The sequence below is a fragment of the Apostichopus japonicus genome, chromosome 13 (genome assembly GCF_037975245.1).
Source record: "Apostichopus japonicus isolate 1M-3 chromosome 13, ASM3797524v1, whole genome shotgun sequence".
NCBI lineage: Eukaryota > Metazoa > Echinodermata > Holothuroidea > Aspidochirotida > Stichopodidae > Apostichopus > Apostichopus japonicus.
In genome coordinates, this window is record NC_092573.1 from 25404360 (window position 1) to 25424507 (window position 20148).

Sequence of the window (20148 nt, forward strand, 5' to 3'; positions counted from 1 at the left end):
ACTTACTCTCTGACAAAGTAATTGCATTACTATTGCAAAAGCTTCGATGTGAACAAATTTCGGTGTAACCAACAAAATATGCAGTGAGACTTCAGAAGAATTCAGCTTGGAAGCACTACAGGTTGATAACAAAAAAAATTGTGCTCCCCTCTCCCACCCGTTTGTATGGACATGCGTAGGTAACTGTGTACACTGTATTGATTGAGCCCTGAAGAATACCACAGACTACCCCTCAAACCATCTGATCATCCCCAGCATACTCCAATGTCCCAACCAGATGGGTGCAACAGCATGTATTTAATTGCAAGTTGTATTGCCCTTGGTTTCTTTACATACTCTTAGAACAATGAGTACAAAATTTGCCCCCCCCCCCCCCTACCCTGAGTATTTGTACAAATCCACAAATCCAAGTACAGGAGTAACCAACTATGCTAGAACACACATAGGGACTCCACAACCTCCAGCACTCCACAACCTTGGTTAAATGAAGTTCTATCATAAGACTATTCAAATCAGTGCTCACTTGCAATGGTGCATTTTCATGATTTTTTTTTAAAGGTAAATACTGCATTCTCATAGTATTTTACAAGGGGGAAGAAATTAATTTTTCAAATTTGCTGGTATTTGGTTGATTATGCATCTGGCAACAGCGGAGTGAAAGATGTCATCACAGCAATTTGATCTCAAAAGAATTGTGTTTTTTTTAAAATAAGTTTTAGTACACTTTTGGACTGAAGAAACTAAATTTCTCCCAAAAGGAGCATTTCAGTGAAACTTGAATCAAGGGATATGCAAAGTTTGATGTTAGGGTAACTTCATTCTTAGCAAGGGTATAGAGATATGAGGCATGGGATGCAGTAATCTAGAGATATGGGGCAAGGGGTGTTGTAATCTAGAGATATGGGGTAAGGGGTGTTGTAATCCAGAGATATGGGGCAATGGATGCTGTAATCAGGTCCAAGGGTTCATGGTATTCTGTGATCATCAAGTTCCAAATTGAAATTTTCCTGATTAATAGTGTACAAAAAGTTTCTGTAAACCAAGACTTTGGGCGATGCGTAAGTATTAGAACAAATGAGGGTCATTGATTTCTGAAGTCAGTGGACCAACCAAATGTCTATGCCTATGACTATCTCTGTCCTACTTTAGCATGGTAAAGATGATTTTCTCAGACAAGTTGCACTTCACTGCAGGGATAAAACTGAAGCTGTCTTTACAGCATCCTCGTTGGACATTCATGACTCAACGAAATGGAAGTATAACATCAATATAGTACAAAAAAGCAATGCTATATTACTCTGCATTATTTACTTCTTGCATCACAAAGTATGTTATAGTAACACATGCTTTTATATACAGTGGACAAAGTATGTTAGGCTTACACATGGAAAAAAGTTTGTTATGGTAACACATGTTATTATATACAGTCGACAGAGTTTGTTAGGCTTATACATGGAAAAAAGTTTGTTACGGTAACACATGTTATTATATACAGTCGACAGAGTATGTTAGGGCATACACATGGAAAAGAGTATGCTATTGTAAACACATGTTATTATGTACACAGGGAACAAAGTATGTTATATTAACACATGTTAAATTGCATGAGTTTTGTACCTAACCTAAGCCCCTTGATACTGCTTATTATAGATCTGCAAATGTTATTGAACTCCTGCTATAAGCCTGTACAGTAAACTGATGTGTGCTGTAATTAAGGGGAAATGCAAGTAGGAACTAGATTTTAAAAGCATTTGTATTGTTTTCTATTTTGATTGTTGTGAAATGTTTGTTGGTACGTTAGTACAATAAATTATTTCAATTGTTATTCCTCTCCTGTTGCACGCTGTTTCTGATAGGTACTTAACGGTAAAAGGGGCACACAGTGTGAACCTTACTAAAGACTTATTCTCCAGGGCATAATTTGTCCGGTAAAACATCTCAGAATGCGATACAAAATGGTCAAAGTTGCTATACAAGTGTATTGATGTATAGAAGCTTTCTACACAGAAACTATAGTATTCAATAAGAGAGCAAATTCAGAGCTTTACAAAATGTTACCCAAAATTGGAAATTATTCCCAGTACTCCACACAGCAGTTTGAAAACCACTATCATATCTTTTCTTTCTAGTTCTTCACTTGGTTCTTTATTAGTACAATCCTTTTAGTTATGAAGGATTACAAGATGGTCTATAATGCTGTCAGAGCTAATGCTTATTTCTGTTTCTATTAAACCTTGTTTTAAACATTTTCTCCATCATAAAAAACTTACCTGAAGAAATTATTTATTACGTTGCTGCCAGGCATATTTATAAATTGCCCCTGGAATAGACCTTTAACATGACACACACAAAAAAACTCAAGGTCAATGCAAGCAGTTTACAATAAGCCAAAACCCAATCAAAACAAATGAAGAATGAGTATAGCCCCTTAGCATTTTGTTAGCTATAGAAATAACATGGCTGTCAAATAATGGCAGGAGAGTAAAAAAAAACACATAAAACAAATTGCTGAGTTGACACTTCTAGTTGGCATCTGTAAACTATTAAACAATCCATTTTGAATTTTTGAAAGCTGTAGTGATAATAAGGGACATTCTGATACTGATAGAATGTGGTCCTGCTATATGGAAGACTACAATATATTAGTGTGCTTTATTCAGGAAGAAACATGCGAGGGGTTATTTTCATCAAGTGGTGCAGAAAACTTCAAAAGAGCGTCTTATTTCTATCACTTTCTCTTCTTCTCAAGTTTTTGCCATAATACTGACATTAGAGCAAATAAATTTCTACCACTTGCAAAAAAACTGAATAAATCAAAGATTTGTAAGAGACTGATACGTCCAGTACATATTTACTTGGTGAATATTAATGAGCAAATATAGAACTGAAGATGAAGACCATCATTTCAAAGCACCATTTCCATCTCAAAAATTGCACATTTAGAATTTTTTGATTTAAGATATTAAGAATAAAAAAAAAAACACTGGCAAAAGTCCATCCTAGAACCGGCCGACTCATCCTAGAACATGCTGGTCCATCCTAGAGCCGGCCAGTCCCTCCAAGAGTATGAAAGTCCATCCTCAAATATGTGGGTCCAACCTACAGCAGGCTGGTGCATACTAGAGCATGCTGGTCCACCCTGGCGCTAGCTAGTTAATCCATCCTAGAGAATGTTGGTCCATCCTCAAGTAATCTGGTCCAATCAAGAGCGTGATGGTCCATTCTCAAGTATGCTGGTCCATCCTTGAGAAAGTTCATCCAACCTAGAGAATGTTAATCCATCCTTATCCTGGTATTCCTATGGCAGGTTGGTTCATCTTTAGAATGTGCTGTTCCATCCTTCAGTTGCTGGTCCATCCTGGAGTCAGCTGGTCCATCCTACAGAATGTTGGTCCATCCTCAAGTACTCTGCTCCAATCAAGAGCGTGCTGGTCCATTCTCAAGTATGCTGGCCAACAATGTGTGCGGACACTGAGTTCAGATAAAAACACAAAAACATTTGTAATAATTGTAGACTCCAGTTTCTGACAGTCTTCAGTCCAGTGTGGATAAGCTACATACGTACACCCACAACAGCAATCTAAACTATTCTCTCCACATATCATGGGAATACTTATTTGTCAAATATAACCATGATCAAAGTAATTAATCTGTAATCTGCACACACTGACACTCATGCTGTGTTACTTTACTTTATCACATTATACTGTTTCGACCCTTGGACCGGGTTGGGTTCGAACTTCCACTACAGAGGTTGTGGTACCTATGCAGGGCTAATTTTTGAGAAAATTTAAAGGTTGTCCTTTGTACAACCTTGCCTTCATATTTGATTGTCTGAAGGATATTATGGTTGTCCAAATGAGAGCACTTGGATTTTTAAAGTGGCCCGCCTCGCACAAGAGCCGAAATTAATACTAAAATGTATCGATTCAATGCAGAATATTTATTTTTAAGAATAGGGATTTCCAAGTTTTGTTCGAAGTGTTAAACACTTAAGGAAAAAAAGCTAGTCGTCCATCGGACAACCTAAGCAGGGTTTTAGGTTGTCCAACATGATTTTTGGTCATCTCGGACCATCGTTAAATTTGAGCCCTGCCAAAGGAATACCAACGAACACAAGCATCGTCATATTCTGATGAATCCACTTTCAAATGAAAACACTTTTTCTTTTAAAGAAACATTTTTTTAGTTATTTCATCTATGACATCACACTTGTTTGCTTCAAGTTCACTTTTCTTCCAGAATATCACATATAAACCAAATGGACAGGTTAGACGAGACTATGTAGGCACCGAATGGGAATTTCAACAGTTATGGGTAGATAACATAACTTTTAATTGTCCGAACTTAACTATCCTCTTAAGTAGTACTCACCATCTTAATGGTTTGGAAAAAAATATGACAACGGTTTCTGTTCTCTCTGTGTTTGGCTGATGGAGTTCACATCCTGCAGAGGTTGACGAATTTCTTTGCCTTGTTTTGGATCGCAATGTGATCCAAGGTATTTCTAAAAGGGAGAGAGGAAAAAGAAAACAATGGCTTCATTATAGTTTTCATGTTGTAACATAGTAACAAAAAGTCTTTAGTGTCATTCTACCTCACTGTGGAACCAGCTACCTAATACTCTCATGCCTTCTAATACCTTTATTCAGGAGGCATCTGAAAAAAATCCATTATGCTATATTAATTATACCTGGAAAGGGGGGAGGGTGGGGCTGGTGGTCGGGAGGCTGTTTATGTGTTCATTACTTGTGTATTATTTCTTTTACTATTTATTCTTATGAGTTTATCATTCAGGGAGTATTCTACTTCTTAAGCCCTCAAAGGTTTTTAGTTTGCATTCTTTCACTTTTGCCTATAATTTGTAAGTTTCATACTGACATTAGGTACTCTAAAATTGATACAACAAATAAATGAATGAATGAAAGAATGAATGGTCTCTGATTAGGATCTGGTGGACGTTGAATCCATAACATAATTCAGTATTTCCCTAAAATGATATTTATACATTTAACATTTAACTTGAGTGGGAGAGGAAAGAGGAGTTGTGAAACCAGTAAGCCAACAGGCCTTGTGATTCTTTGACACATTTGATGTGCACACATATAATAACAAAAACAACACACAAGATTCTCAAATTTTGACCATTGCTGACATTATGAGTTCTTGTAGCACTGTGGTCCAATATATCAATTTATGATGTTTGTTTAAGGTTTACTTTTGGAGTAATCATGTTTATATGGTTTCCAGACATTGACCTCTATTGGTTTAAAATGACCTCTGACCTTTTAACATTTGTCTAAATTACATATCTGTATGATCTTGCATGGTTATTACAAACCTTTTGCGATTCAGAAACAAAATGGACAAATTAGCCTAACCAGACACTGATGTGTGATGCCTTTATGTGATTATGAAAAATTGTATGATAGGATATAATGCGCACAATTCCCTCAAGGGTGTTTTTTGTAGAAAATGCTTCTATGACAAAGGTGGTTTCACTAATGACTTCATCAACTTTTTATCACAATGCTCACTGTACTGAAAGTCTGCATGTGGTACAAGGGTTGAGCAGTTTAAATATAGATGAATGGGTATTTAAAGTTGTTTTAAGCTGTAAAAACAGATGAACAAAGTTTCCTGAAAATATGATTGAAGATTTTGACAGATGAATGTTGCACAAGAGAAAGATTAACAGGCATTACCTGGAGAGCCATGGCTAGCTCTACACTCCGAGGAGAGGTACAGTTTGTTGTGTTTAGCTTAGACATTAGGTTTTCAACCACTCCTTTTGTCATCCCCAAAGCTGGAGTGGGTGAATCTGAAACAAAGACGTAATCATGATGATGTAATATGGACTATTTAGGTGTTCATTGCAAGTACATTAACATAACACAAACAACAACACAGGAGAGACCTTACTTCCTCATCAACACAGATCTGGACAGAACTTGTGCTCACATTTACACAGCTTAGTATGGAACTTTCCCACATATCAACACAGCTTCAGATGGAACTTCCCCACACATCAAGTTCAACACAGCTTAGGATGGAACTTTCCCACACATCAACACAGACTTAAGCATCTTTATTTGTTCCATGTAGGTCCAATACATCTGATTCTTATAACTACAGTTTCTCTCTTAACACGGCAGGAAAAAATGGAGGTTAAAAGTTTTGCATAGCAGTTTTGAAGGCTATAAACTTTGTCTCTTATAAAATGCTATGGATCATGTGTACAAACACTGCTGTGCATCTTTGCACTTATATAGCAGTATGCCTACTTTGAGATGCGATTCCGGATAAATCATTCACCTCATGGTGAAGTTTGAAAACTAAATACCGGAAACACATCAAACATTACAAGCCATTTCACGATTGATGGCAATGTGAGCAAAGGGAATAGATTTTCCGTGGATGGAACAAACCTTTGAAAGATGTTTTTGATGACACATATGGATGATCTAACAATTCTTTAATGGAAGGCCTCTCTTTGGCATCACGAACCAAACACCTCTGTCACATGGAAAGAAAATACAAAAAATAGAATAGAAAAGTCATAAATAGGAAATAAACGATTGAAAATTGACGGGAAAACTGTAAAAGAGCAAACTCCTTCTGGGATTATATGTTTTTATATGTTTTACCTTCGGGGATTATATGTTTTTGCATCATGGTTATAATAATCACTATATTTTAATGACTTTTCAGCACAGTTGACTAAGAAAACTCGAAAATGAAACTTTTCTTTATCTTCTCTATGTATGCAAATTGGAATCAGAATCTGCCAGTCAGCCATGATGACTAGAATAGATGAAATCTTGAACAATTCTATCTACGTATGAACTACTTGAAGACAAATCTAAACAGCTTGAAGGTAAGTGGAGGTACAAGTCCAGAGAAAATTTTTAGTCTTAAACATTTTAGTGTACCACTTCTGAATTTTAAAACATTATAGTTCCTCTGTACAACAAACTGCTCCCATACATCGTTAAAAAATTGTACAGCAACTTGACCATTTCGTAATGCGATAACCAGAGAAATTATGCCCTGCAAGTATTGAGAAGTAGTCTGCATATTACATGCAAACAAACCATGCAATGAATACCCTGTAGAAGGCAATATGACAATTGTACTCACCTTCAATACATCAACAAGATTGCTGTCATGAACGTCAGAAAACTGAATCTTGTAATCGGGATTACAGATGGCCTGGAGCTTCATCATGGTGTTTGTGATGGACTGAAATGGTGTCTTACCGTAGGTAATATAATAGAGAATACAGCCCAGTGACCACACGTCACTCTTACAGTTTATCTACAGAATGAGAGAGAACCATATATAGGTGATATATTCTAGTTTGTGGTGGACTAAAATAACAAAGAAAGAACAAATTATGATTATACAGTAGAGAATACAGCCCATTGCACACATCACTTCTACAGTTTATCTACAGAATAAGAGAGAACCATGTACAGGAAATATATTCTAGTTTGTGGTGGACTAAAATAACAAAGAACAAATTATGTTATACAGTAGAGAATACAGCCCAGTGACCACACATCACTTCTACAGTTTATCTACAGAATAAGAGAGAACCATGTACAGGAAATATATTCTAGTTTGTGGTGGACTAAAATAACAAAGAACAAATTATGTTATACAGTAGAGAATACAGCCCAGTGACCACACATCACTTCTACAGTTTATCTACAGAATAAGAGAGAACCATGTACAGGAAATATATTCTAGTTTGTGGTGGACTAAAATAACAAAGAACAAATTATGTTATACAGTAGAGAATACAGCCCAGTGACCACACATCACTTCTACAGTTTATCTACAGAATGAGAGAGAACCATGTACAGGAAATATATTCTAGTTTGTGGTGGACTAAAATAACAAAGAACAAATTATGTTATACAGTAGAGAATACAGCCCAGTGACCACACATCACTTCTACAGTTTATCTACAGAATAAGAGAGAACCATGTACAGGAAATATATTCTAGTTTGTGGTGGACTAAAATAACAAAGAACAAATTATGTTATACAGTAGAGAATACAGCCCAGTGACCACACATCACTTCTACAGTTTATCTTCAGAATAAGAGAGAACCATGTACAGGAAATATATTCTAGTTTGTGATGGACTAAAATAACAAAGAACAAATTATGTTATACAGTAGAGAATACAGCCCAGTGACCACACATCACTTCTACAGACTTTATCTTCAGAATGAGAGAGAACCATGTACAGGAAATATATTCTAGTTTGTGGTGGACTAAAATAACAAAGAACAAATTATGTTATACAGTAGAGAATACAGCCCAGTGACCACACATCACTTCTACAGTTTATCTTCAGAATAAGAGAGAACCATGTACAGGAAATATATTCTAGTTTGTGATGGACTAAAATAACAAAGAACAAATTATGTTATACAGTAGAGAATACAGCCCAGTGACCACACATCACTTCTACAGACTTTATCTTCAGAATGAGAGAGAACCATGTACAGGAAATATATTCTAGTTTGTGATGGACTAAAATAACAAAGAACAAATTAGGTTAAACAGTAAAGAATACAGCCCAGTGACCACACATCACTTCTACAGACTTTATCTTCAGAATGAGAGAGAACCATGTACAGGAAATATATTCTAGTTTGTGGTGGACTAAAATAACAAAGAACAAATTATGTTATACAGTAGAGAATACAGCCCAGTGACCACACATCACTTCTACAGTTTATCTTCAGAATAAGATAGAACCATGTACAGGAAATATATTCTAGTTTGTGATGGACTAAAATAACAAAGAACAAATTAGGTTAAACAGTAAAGAATACAGCCCAGTGACCACACATCACTTCTACAGACTTTATCTTCAGAATGAGAGAGAACCATGTACAGGAAATATATTCTAGTTTGTGGTGGACTAAAATAACAAAGAACAAATTATGTTATACAGTAGAGAATACAGCCCAGTGACCACACATCACTTCTACAGACTTTATCTTCAGAATGAGAGAGAACCATATAGGAAAACATATGCTAGTTTGTGATGGACTGAAGCTAATAAGAAAGAACTATATAGGTAATATAGTAACCATACATGTACTACAGCCCAGTGACCACACATCATTTCTACAGTAGTTTATCTTCAGAATATTAGAGAGAATCATATAGGAAAACATATGCTAGTTTGTGATGGACTGACATGAGAGAAAGAGAGAACCTTATATATAATATCATAGAGAATACAGCCCAGTGACCACACATCACTCTTAAAGTTTATCTTCAGAAGGATTTGGAATGAATGAGAATTAAACAGGGTGACTGTTGAAACTACTCTCAACTCATCAAAGAGATGTATAATAAAAGCTTGACTATCCATCCTAACCAGGTGCCAAAGTCAATGCCATCGCAGACGGACTTTTCATAACATTTCCTTTTTAGAACTCTTTCACAGCTTGCAAGGAGTATCAGGCAATGAATAGACCAGCCAATCACACAACATAAACATGAGATGCATTAACTAACTCTCCATAAAACCTCTTGTTTTCTTCATGTATCAATACTTATCGTCTCCATTATGATAAGCACTGACATGACAGATCACTATATTAAACACCACGAGACGTACCTTCATGCTGGTATGGTCCCCTCCATGGCTATCTCCTGAGCTTTGGATAGTCTCTGGTGACATGTAATTTAAGGTTCCTACTTGCGATTCTCGCGTTACACTCGTTCTGTCGCTCTGTATAGAGTTGGCTATTCCAAAGTCGATGAGTTTAAGGCTACCCTCCACAAATAAAAAGTTGGCAGGTTTCAGATCCCTGTGAATTATTCCTGGCACAAGAAAGCAAAATGGGGGGAAAATGTTGAACAAAGTCACGAGTCATGTTTAAAATGTAATATCCTAGCCATGTGCATGCTTTTAATACATAATATGTAATAAGTTTGTTGCCTTTGTGTAACAAAAATGCTATAAACCTCAAGAAACTTGTCCCTTTTCACACTCTAAGCTGAGGCATAGACAACGCTTCCATATTAACAGATTCATGAGAATCTGACTCAGTCTTGGGCTAGCGATCTTCCTGCTCAATGTCATGAATCAGCTACATACACAGAATATATACGGTAGTAAATAGTTACAATGGTACATCGCACTAGTTTCTTGGGTGTATCTGCTGTAGTGGACTAGAGGAGGTCTGATTAATGACTGGCTATTTTAACAAACGTTTGCTTTGGTCCATTAGAGAACATAGTTTGTCCTAGCATGTGGGTAAGAAGTGGGTGAAATTAGGTCAATTTCCACATGCAGATTGTCACTGACTTTTTTTGTGTGCAAATTTTGTAAATTGTAAACTTATCCTTACGGGCATTGTGTATACAGTAAAAATGGCAACTAAGGGGTGAATCAATTGATCCACACCATTAGTCAAAACATTACTTGGTATGTCATGGTCAGTCCAAGCTGCACCAAAACTAGATATCTCAGGAATATTTGTGTGTGTGTGACAGCACAGTACAATAAATGGAAGGCCTATTTTAAATTAACAATAGCAAGAGAAAGAGTTATGGCAGTTAGCTTGTGAGGTATGCAACATACAAAGGTATGAAATTTTGTTTAACTTATCATGTAAAGGGGGTGTGATAGTCCCTAATACAAGTGACAGGTGCAAAGGCAAGGTATTCCATAAAGTAAAGAGTGCCCTCTTTAAAGAGCATCTCAAGTATGCTATTGGAATCGGTATTAGGTTTCTTCTATTGTCATCTGCTGGAGCAAGTGTGATCCAATGAAAACAACATTTTGTCATATACCCCTCACTCCCTCCCCCACCCCCATTCTCATAACTCCCCCCCCCACCAGTGATATTCCTGGCTGAGTATCTACTGCTATCTTGAATACTCTCATTAAACTAAAGAAATAAAAAACACTTTTCCCAAAGAGAGTAGGTTACACGATATATACAAAATATTTCCAAAACGATGCACTGCTACTTTGATTTATTCAGATTACTAATATACCTTCGTCGTGTATACACTGCACGGCTGTCAACATCTGCCTCCAGTAAAATAAGATGTCCTCTTTCTGTACTCGCTTACGCCTCAGGAAAGATGCAAGGTCAATGGACCCACACTCCATAACCAGGTAGATATGAGACTGGCTTATTTCACTGAAAGTAAGAGTAAATGGGAGTCACTTAAAGTACAGCACTCAATGTACCTCACTCAGAGGGATAAGAGCAGGAGGTTGGCTGATCACAACCAGACTCTGCTTACTACTATGGCTGAGCAAGACATTGCCAGCTTAAGGACACGTTGGCTTCAGTTGGGAATACCGAACATGTAGCATTCTCCAGACTGGCGGTGTTGCAAGTGATTCACGAATGAAAATGTACAGTTTTATCAAATAGAACCAATCACAGGTTAACATCTTTGCATGTGACCTAAACGAGCTCGCGCCTTTTAACAGCGAGCAGTCATTGTGTGCATTGATCAGTGTGCAGGGGTCAGTTGTAAGACCTTGGGTCTTCGTGACGATCAGAAACTAGATCACAACGGTCGCGTAGAGTCGCAGCGCAGCCAGGCTTCGACAATTCACTTGTAAACTATACTGAGATGATATACACCCGAGAGTAACTTACTAGTCATACAGCTTTATGATCGGATCCTTGTCCTGTAATCTTTGTAACACGGTTATCTCATTCTTGTAGCTCTGTATGATGACATCATCCGCACATTCCAAGTCAACATATTTCACAGCAAAGATCTTCTTTGAGCCTTCGTGTAGTACTTGATACACCTAAACAACAACAAAATCAAAACAACAAAGAATGAATATTATATAATTTATTGACATGAAGGAAGCACCAGACAATATTGACCAAGTTTATCTCCACTGGCTTGGTTTCTGTTCTATAATCAGGAGTGAAATAAATTGTTCTGTTGAGTGTTGCCGCTGTTATGTTAACAATTAACTATTATATTAACATCACCCTAGATTAGAAAAGTATCTCACACAATGTGAGTTTACAAATATTAAACAGTTTGCCACAGATGTGACTTTACAAAAACTAGACTATTTTGCTACAGATGGTTTTATTAAATATCATCACACATCCTGGAAATATTGTTTTGGGGGGGGGGGGATTTTTTTTTGGACAATGTACAGAAAGGTCAAAGTCCGAATCAAAGAGTTTGAAATTGACCTACCTTGGAAGAACCTCCTTTACCAATGACTTTTATGATGCTGTAATTCACACCTTTGACATGGATTTGGTTTTTCCTCTCAGACGACGGAACTTGAGACATTTCCTGGTGACTGTCAGTATGAACAGGAGGCTGTTGAACTTGAGGTTGCAATGAATAAGTTGTAGTCCTTCCAGGCTGGTTTACTTCTTCTGACCTATTGTTAGTAGTACTGGACTGATTTGGCTGTTGATGGGGCTGTTGATGGGGCTGTTGAATTGGCTGTTGATGAGGCTTCTCAGTTGCAACGTCTTCCTCCTTCCTCGTCTTCCCCGGTTGCACGTCATATGATGCCAAGTTTAAGAAAAAAGGAAATCTTGGACCGGTCGTTGATGTCTGCCTGAGGTCATCCGTTGGTGGTGTTTCTACGGTGATGCCCGAGTCCCCATCTTCGGTTATAGCAGACAGTTGTGGTTGTGGTGGTAAATCCAGTGGCCTATTTCGTGGACTCTTTTCTCTAGGTTTGTTGATCGACTTCTTCTTCACATTTCCATCGGTATCATCATCCTCATCATCATCGCTGCCGGTATTTTTCAGAACGAGTTTTTGTCGAATGACCCTTTGAGGCAGACTTCTCGTTCTGAATAAAAGCACAATATGAAAATATATATAGTCAGTTAGGAATGTGTTTTCTTTTTTGTAGTGTGTTACCGATAAACAAAAAGTGTTGGTAAAATTGGTAGTGAAAGTTTCTTTGAAAGCATTTACTGGGGAAGTGTTACATTCAGTTCCAGGATATCTGAATTGAGATATTTCACAGCATACTCACTGGACAAAAAGTTTCTTAAAGAATGGCACTGAAATGATGCTTGAAAAATAACTTAAAACTAGGCCTATCATCATTCCTAATCCTATCCAACCTTTTTTCTCTACTCGAACAGTAAAGACAGACATACACAACTACCCCCCCCCCCCCCATGCCTGTACTGCCTCCTACAAAAGTGTAGGCTATATAATTTTATTGGGAATGTTGACAACAACTTTCAGCTGTATAAAGATTGACTATCATGAAATAATGAAAATACAATGCTCCTTTACAAAAAATATATACATAACTGCATGTGTGTAGCAGATAAATCATAGGCATACTTTTTTTGTGACACAAGATAAATCATTCTCTGTTCTAATATTAGTTGTATTGAAAAATGAAACCATATAGCACAAACCTAGGAGTTATTGTGCCTCCAGCTGAGGGTCCCACTTTGGTGAAAGCTGAATGGTTGCCATGTTTGAACCCTTCTGTGTAGATAAATGGAAACAGACAAACATGATCAAAACTGTCTTTGTCTCTTAAACTTTGACAAAGAAACACATATTACTTTTTGAGCCATATTTGCAAAATAAGTTTTGTAGCTAATATAGTTTGGAGTGACAGGTTATGTGATGTGTCGGATATTTTTGTCTACCTATCTCATTCTTTGAGAACTAGTGCCAACTCATCACTGGAAAACATTGGCTATTATCTTTTAATGCAGATGGGTTAAGACTCCACAGATGGCCATACCCTTAGCAGCTCTTATTTTGGTGGTACTAAAGAGTAGTTTGCTTTTTAATAGTGTTTACACTGTACATTACTACCATATCCACCATGTAAAAGGCTATTGATTACAAGTGCCTCACAGACACGCTAAACCGTGCATTATGTGAAACCTTGAGGATTATTTTAAAACAAACAATTCTATATGTCAAGTGCCGCTATAACCCCCAAAATCAGAAGTCTTCTGAGTTCATCACAGTGGAGAAATGTGCCCTGTGGAAAATAACAAGGAGTTCAAGATGGTTCAAAGCAGTAGCGGTGTTGCACAATGACGTGCATAGGCTAACAACACATATTACTGAAGGCAGAAATGTTTGTGTTTATGAGTTTGTGTCAATACAATACTATACACACATTTCATTAGAATCTATTTGTGTTGGCTCCAAAGAACTTGTTACCCAACTGATACACTAGCCCATACCCTCAACACTCACACATTATTTTTTGACATGATTTTCTTACCTTTATTTTGACTTTTTTCTTGTAAACTGTTAAAACCAGCACCAACTCGTCTAATAGCTTCCTTCAGGTTGTCTTCTGTTGGGCACAAAATACAGGCCTTCTCTAATATGGAAATGCACTTACTTTTGTCACCTGCAGGGTAGAAAAACAAAGATCATAAGTCGCTACTTGAAGAAGACCTTGCAAAATTCAAAACTAAAAACTGACCAGAAAATTATCACGGCATCATGATTGATGCATGCTCCCTCCACTGTGAAATGGATACATTAGTGTTCTCGTAATCCAAGATGAAACTGATAGCATCCAATCCCGTGGGAGAAGTGGGTTCTAGAAACCTCAGATTTGTGGATAGTAACATCCAGGTCCAAGTATTACAATGACTGTACAGTATCTGATACATTTGTTAATTTTCAGGCTGATGGGAACACCTTGCTCAGCTGGGATGTATGTTCAAGGAATTATGAATGAGTGGAGATGAGTTACAGCGTGTGTTTAAATATAAATGCAACATGTGAAGGATGCTGGATGGAGCAGGTGTTCCAATACATGAGTGGTATCAACCACTGTCTCCACAAATCATCTTTTAACTGTTCATTATTCTAGTGTTGTATACCTTGATCAAGCTCAAACTGAGCTGCAGCCAGGTGCACTGCTGGGAGGCTTCTGAAATTTGCTCTGGCATATCGCAGCAGATATCTGGCTTTCCCGTCTGATTTTAACTTTCTGTTCACGAAAGAAGGAAGACAATGACTAATCTGTGAATGGGAGTTTCTTACTGTTACTATTTTAGGAGATTAAAAGCATTTACAAAGATTACCATCAAGACTTGGATGAAGACATCAAATTTGGTTGTCCAAGAAATGTAACAAAATAACAAAGAATGATCAAAATAAACACTGTAGGGGAAAGTGTTTTGATTTGGTGAATAAAGCAAAAGCTATTGGCCACTAAAACTCCCCAGTGGGTGGATCATAGGCCTACCACAAGTTTGTATTAATTTCAGTATCTCCATGGCACTGGAGGTTGATACCAATTGAGAATTTTACCTATTTAGGGGTATTTGATAACATTGCAATCTGAATTTGATATATAAACAACTAGCCGGCCACGAGACGAGCTGAGTTTGGTTGTCCGAACAGGAATCTGGACGACCGAACTACCATTACTAACTTGCCCTGATGAATGTGACGTTTGGCGATGACTCATGCAACCTTACTCACTAGAAATGTACTTAACTACTACAAAATGGTGACGTTATTATGTGGATGACTAGTTGAACTATTAAAGTACAAATTTACCATCATATGTTAGATCTGCACATCATACTGAACATGGCATGACTGGGTATTCATAACTATGTGATCTACTCACCGTTTAATATCTGCTGAGTTGATAAATATTGAAGCCAGAGCTTCATTTGCCTGTTTGTTCTCTATGGGTATGCTCTCTCTAGCCTTCCTGTAAACTTGATCCAAGTAGAGCAGACTATCTTGCTTATCGTTGGCCGAACTGCTTTCCTCTACCTGATGCAGATACTGCAGCCACTCTTCCGGTCTGTTACCATTCTGAACGATTTGCGTCATCCATGATTTATGGTCTGAGGAATACATCAGAAATGAATCAATTCGATTGAAATATTTGTCTGGGACTGCAAACTGGATGACATAAGTTTACTGTGTCATACCAGATGACATGCCACGCCACAAATTACAATGATTTATTGTGATAATTACACCTCAAAACAAATTAACCTGCAGGCAAAATTTATCATGATCTGGCATTGAAGTTGTCCCCCAGATTATTGGACTAGTCAATAAATATACTACACATCAAAAATAAAACTAAATAAAATAACTAAAGTAGAGCTACTTTAATGGCCAAAAAATTTAAAAATCACCAACTAATCAAGGGGTAACATTTAGTGCTGAAGTGCTATCACATGTGCCAAAATGTGTGATACAAGTCAGGTTATATTTATTAACAATATGCAAACCTTTACTGTTAGTAAAATATATATATTTGTTGGTCACAAACCTGGTATGTGTGCAAGCCTTGCCCAGCTTGTTAGGGTTCCTGTTGTGGTGACTGTTGTGGACGTATCTAAACTTGATGTTGTCGCCATTTATCTTTCCTACAAAAAGCAAAATAAAATAAAGAAATGGAATTAGATTGAGAGTTCATTCACATGAATTCCTTCCTGTAGCAAAATAAGGCTATACTTAAAACCGTACAAATTCATCCTACTCCAGTGTACACATCAGCCTACTGTGGTTGTACTGGTTTATTCTAAAACATTATGACATAAGCATGATGAATGAGATCATATTCTGCAAATGCATCTCATTCTGTTTTCTGGTAAATATATTTAGGCATAGGCCTAATGTTAGACCTACTGTACCTAGACTATACTTACTACATACTAGCAGCATGAACACTGCAAAGTTCTGACACCTAAGACTTAAAACAGGTAGCCCCTTAAAACACCCCAAACCTATATACAGTAACTTCCTTTTATTGACAAATATGTAAGTTCTTGCTTGCACACAGGTCATTTTGGCGAGAAAATAACTGTAGCTTCGTACTTTTGGTGAAATTGGCTTTCCTGTAGGCTGTACTACCTGTAGGCTGTAGGTTGTCATGGTAAAAATGGTGTATTTCTTAGGGGTGTTCCGAACTTCGCAGTGTTCCGAACTTCGCAATACTGACCATACTAGTAGGATGGTGACTTCGAAGTTCGGCCACTTAAGACTTAAAACACCCCAAAACTAAATCTTCTGGTATAAATCATTTGAAAATATACTTCATATGGTGGGAGAATTTTGTTATAGTACGATACACGGCCAAACTTTCTTTCCTGCAAACTGTTTTCACGTTGTTTTCCAAGAAGATTCTTCGTGATTGTGGAACTGGTATTTCTTGCTAGAGTATTGCGAAGTTCGGACGCGCAACCCACAGTGTGGCGATGGTGATAAAATTGGGGGCGCAGTTGCTTTTTCAGTAATTATAACAGACTTCATAGATCTTCGTCATTTTATTGACAAATATGTAAGTACTTTCTTGCACACGGGTCATTTTGGAGAGAAAATAACTGTAGCTTCGTTCTTTTTGGTGAAATTTGACCCTTCCTTTAGATTTTCATGGTGAAATCGTGTATTTCTTAAGGGTGGCCGATCTTCGCAGTATGGCGAACTTCGCAATACTGACTATACTACTTCCTGATACACTGATTACTTTGGGGTTACTAGCTTAAATTTGATAAACAATTTATATTTTTCTAGTATCCTGTATACCATTACTGCACTGTTTATGTATGTCTACTCTTGTCTAGCCTATGTATTTGCGAAATATATTATTATTAACTGAAATTAACACTAGTAATTTGCACAAAGATTTAAACATTTGTCTTTCTAAAATTGAAGTAATTTCCTATCTCCATCCTGCAACTGTTGGGTAAACAAAGTCATATACTATGTAGTCCTACAGTATACTGTTGTAGCTTGAAAGGGTCAGCCAAAGCATCATACATCTGCCTAACGTTATGTCAATAAGTGTAGTGTAAAGTCTTCCAAGGCCTACTCTAACCTAGACGTATGCCTACTGACATACTATAGCCTATGACTAATTTAGCCTAACGTTAAACTTAAAGAGTGGCTGAGTTTTGTGTCATTCGACGTTGCGACCTGCATTAACCAACAAACAATTCGAGTAAATGATACCTACAAGAAAAAAGTGCTGCCGTTTGGTTGAGACTGACGATGTAAGTTATTTTCGTACAAGCTTAGATTCTACAAAGATCTTTGAAGTAAGGTACGGCTTGGGATTACCCAACACTAAAATTTTCGAGTGATAATTTCAAAACAGACTACCACGTGACAGCAAAACGAGCTGTGATTGGACGTGAGTGAGGACACACATTATAACTATTCTGTCCGTTTTGTTGGTGTTGTACGATGTAAATTTCGAAAATGTGAACAATACAAAATAGTGATGTTCTTTGCGTGTTCGACTACTTTGGTGAACCATAATTTATAACCATAATTTAATTCCTGTACTATCATATGGTGCGGAGACCTGGACAACAACAAAAAAACTGGAAAAGAAGTTGAGAGTGACAGAGAGGGCGATGGAAAGAATCATGATTGGAGTCACAAGGAGAGACAGAGCAACCAACCAAAACTTAAGAGAGAAAACCAATGTCCAAGACATCATAAAGGAAATCAAAGTCAAGAAATGGCGATGGGCCGGCCATTTGGCCAGGCAACATGATAACAGATGGACAAAGAAAATTACCAACTGGACCCCAAGAACTTGTGTCAGAAGGAGAGGCAGGCAGAGTAGAAGATGGACAGATGAACTCAGAGAATTTACAGGTGTTCTATGGCAAAGGAGAGCACAGGACAGATGGAAATGGAAAATCGATGAAGAGGCCTTCCTCCTGCAGTGGAGCGAAATAGGCTAGAAAGGAGAAAGGAGATTTTATGCTACCCGGTCCTCCAAGGATATGAACGTTATAATAAGTCGTGTCCGTACAACGAGGGGTGGAGTGGGGAAGGGTGTCATATGCCCCCTGTGAAAAAAAAGAAAAATCGGTCCCTTATTATCGACGCCAACTTAGTCGGCCCAAGTATATTGGCTATATTTCACAGCTTCTAGGGGCTTCGCCCGGCGGACCCCTACCGGGTTGCGGAATACATTCTGCTGAAATTTAATTCCTGTGGGAAATCTTTTTCTGAACTTTATGGTCGCTTCAAGACAACAAGAAGTATATGCAAACGCCGTTGCCGAAGCCCCATCATCCCCGACAGTTGACCTGCAGGTCTTGGAATTCATATTCCTGAAGCTGCAATTCCTCTTTCTGACATGTGCTATACGAGAGAACAAGAAACATCACCTGCGGATGCCAAAGATTCCGGCGATTTCGCCCTGGACTAGTTTGAAATAACATTTGATTCCGCTCTCATATGTATTTGTGTGCTTCAGTAAACTGGGCTGTGAGAGGGCGCTCTCCGTAAATTAACTATCTGAAAACGAGCGAGTTTCGGGAGCTTTACTCCTGGACCCCATCACTACTTTAAAATACATTCCAGAGAAATTGTATTTCTCTCATATGTATTTGCTGCTCTTGTTGGACTAAAGTCGTTCTTAAAAAAAAGCTATAGTCGTTTCCGAAAGCGCTCTTCATACTCTAATTAAATGGTGAATATACGGCCCCGGGGAGGGGGTACTTCTTAGGGTTCGGATGAACTCCCACCCTCATCAAGTAATAAATAAATAAATAAATTAATAACCACCAATCAATTTCCATTTTTGGTAGCATTTAAGCACTCTATAAATATACCTTCGATTAAATTCTTCCATTACTTGTTCAGCATTTATATAAGCTGGAGATGACTTTATGTAGCAAATTTTGGCTACTAATAACTAATTTATACAAATATATGTTGATTTTGCTGCCAGTTTGACGGACGGCTGCGCATGAGTGCGACGCATATTTGATCGGTTACACAGAAATTTGTTTACATTGAACCTTGATAGTTGCTCTTAAGCAGGCTATCTCAATTACATTTGTACTATAGTATATTGCTAACATTCAATTGTTTTTCAACATGAAGTTGAGATATATGAATGTATCATTAACACTTTTCTTTTTGTAGATTTTACAGATCAACTGAAGATCACCTCATATAAAAAAATATATATAACTAACGAAAAACCGACTTCAGAATTACAGTCAGCTGCAAAATTTAACAAATTCAGCCTAATTATATTGGGAATTTATGACCAACAGGTAGAGAAAGTAAAGTTTTATGATCCTATAGTGGCACGTCTATGACATCATAGATCGGTTACAAAATGACAGCCCAATAGCATGACGTCTGAACTAACCA

The 20148-nt window shown here is 37.4% G+C and overlaps 1 protein-coding gene across 3 annotated transcripts; it reads right to left on the minus strand.

Annotated features, from left to right (window-relative positions):
- Window positions 1-1289: 1289 nt before the first annotated feature.
- LOC139978396 (dual specificity protein kinase TTK-like) lies at window positions 1290-18932 on the minus strand. Of its 3 annotated transcripts, XR_011796957.1 has the most exons (16): window positions 17981-18884; window positions 16295-16391; window positions 15632-15857; window positions 14874-14983; window positions 14261-14392; window positions 13428-13500; window positions 12226-12841; window positions 11658-11815; window positions 11038-11186; window positions 9650-9855; window positions 7141-7317; window positions 6429-6516; window positions 5706-5821; window positions 4375-4507; window positions 3264-3471; window positions 1290-3163 (listed from the first exon to the last, which is right to left on the minus strand). XR_011796957.1 is itself a non-coding variant. In XM_071988604.1 (15 exons), exons 2-14 carry the CDS (start codon window positions 16380-16382, stop codon window positions 4379-4381), a joined length of 2268 nt encoding a protein of 755 aa, XP_071844705.1. In that variant the 5' UTR covers window positions 16383-16391; window positions 17977-18932; the 3' UTR covers window positions 1290-3471; window positions 4375-4378. The 3 variants fall into 3 exon arrangements, 2 of the variants coding, with proteins under 2 accessions (XP_071844705.1, XP_071844704.1); XM_071988604.1 differs by having other exon boundaries at window positions 1290-3471; window positions 17977-18932; XM_071988603.1 differs by having other exon boundaries at window positions 1290-3471.
- Window positions 18933-20148: the final 1216 nt, after the last annotated feature.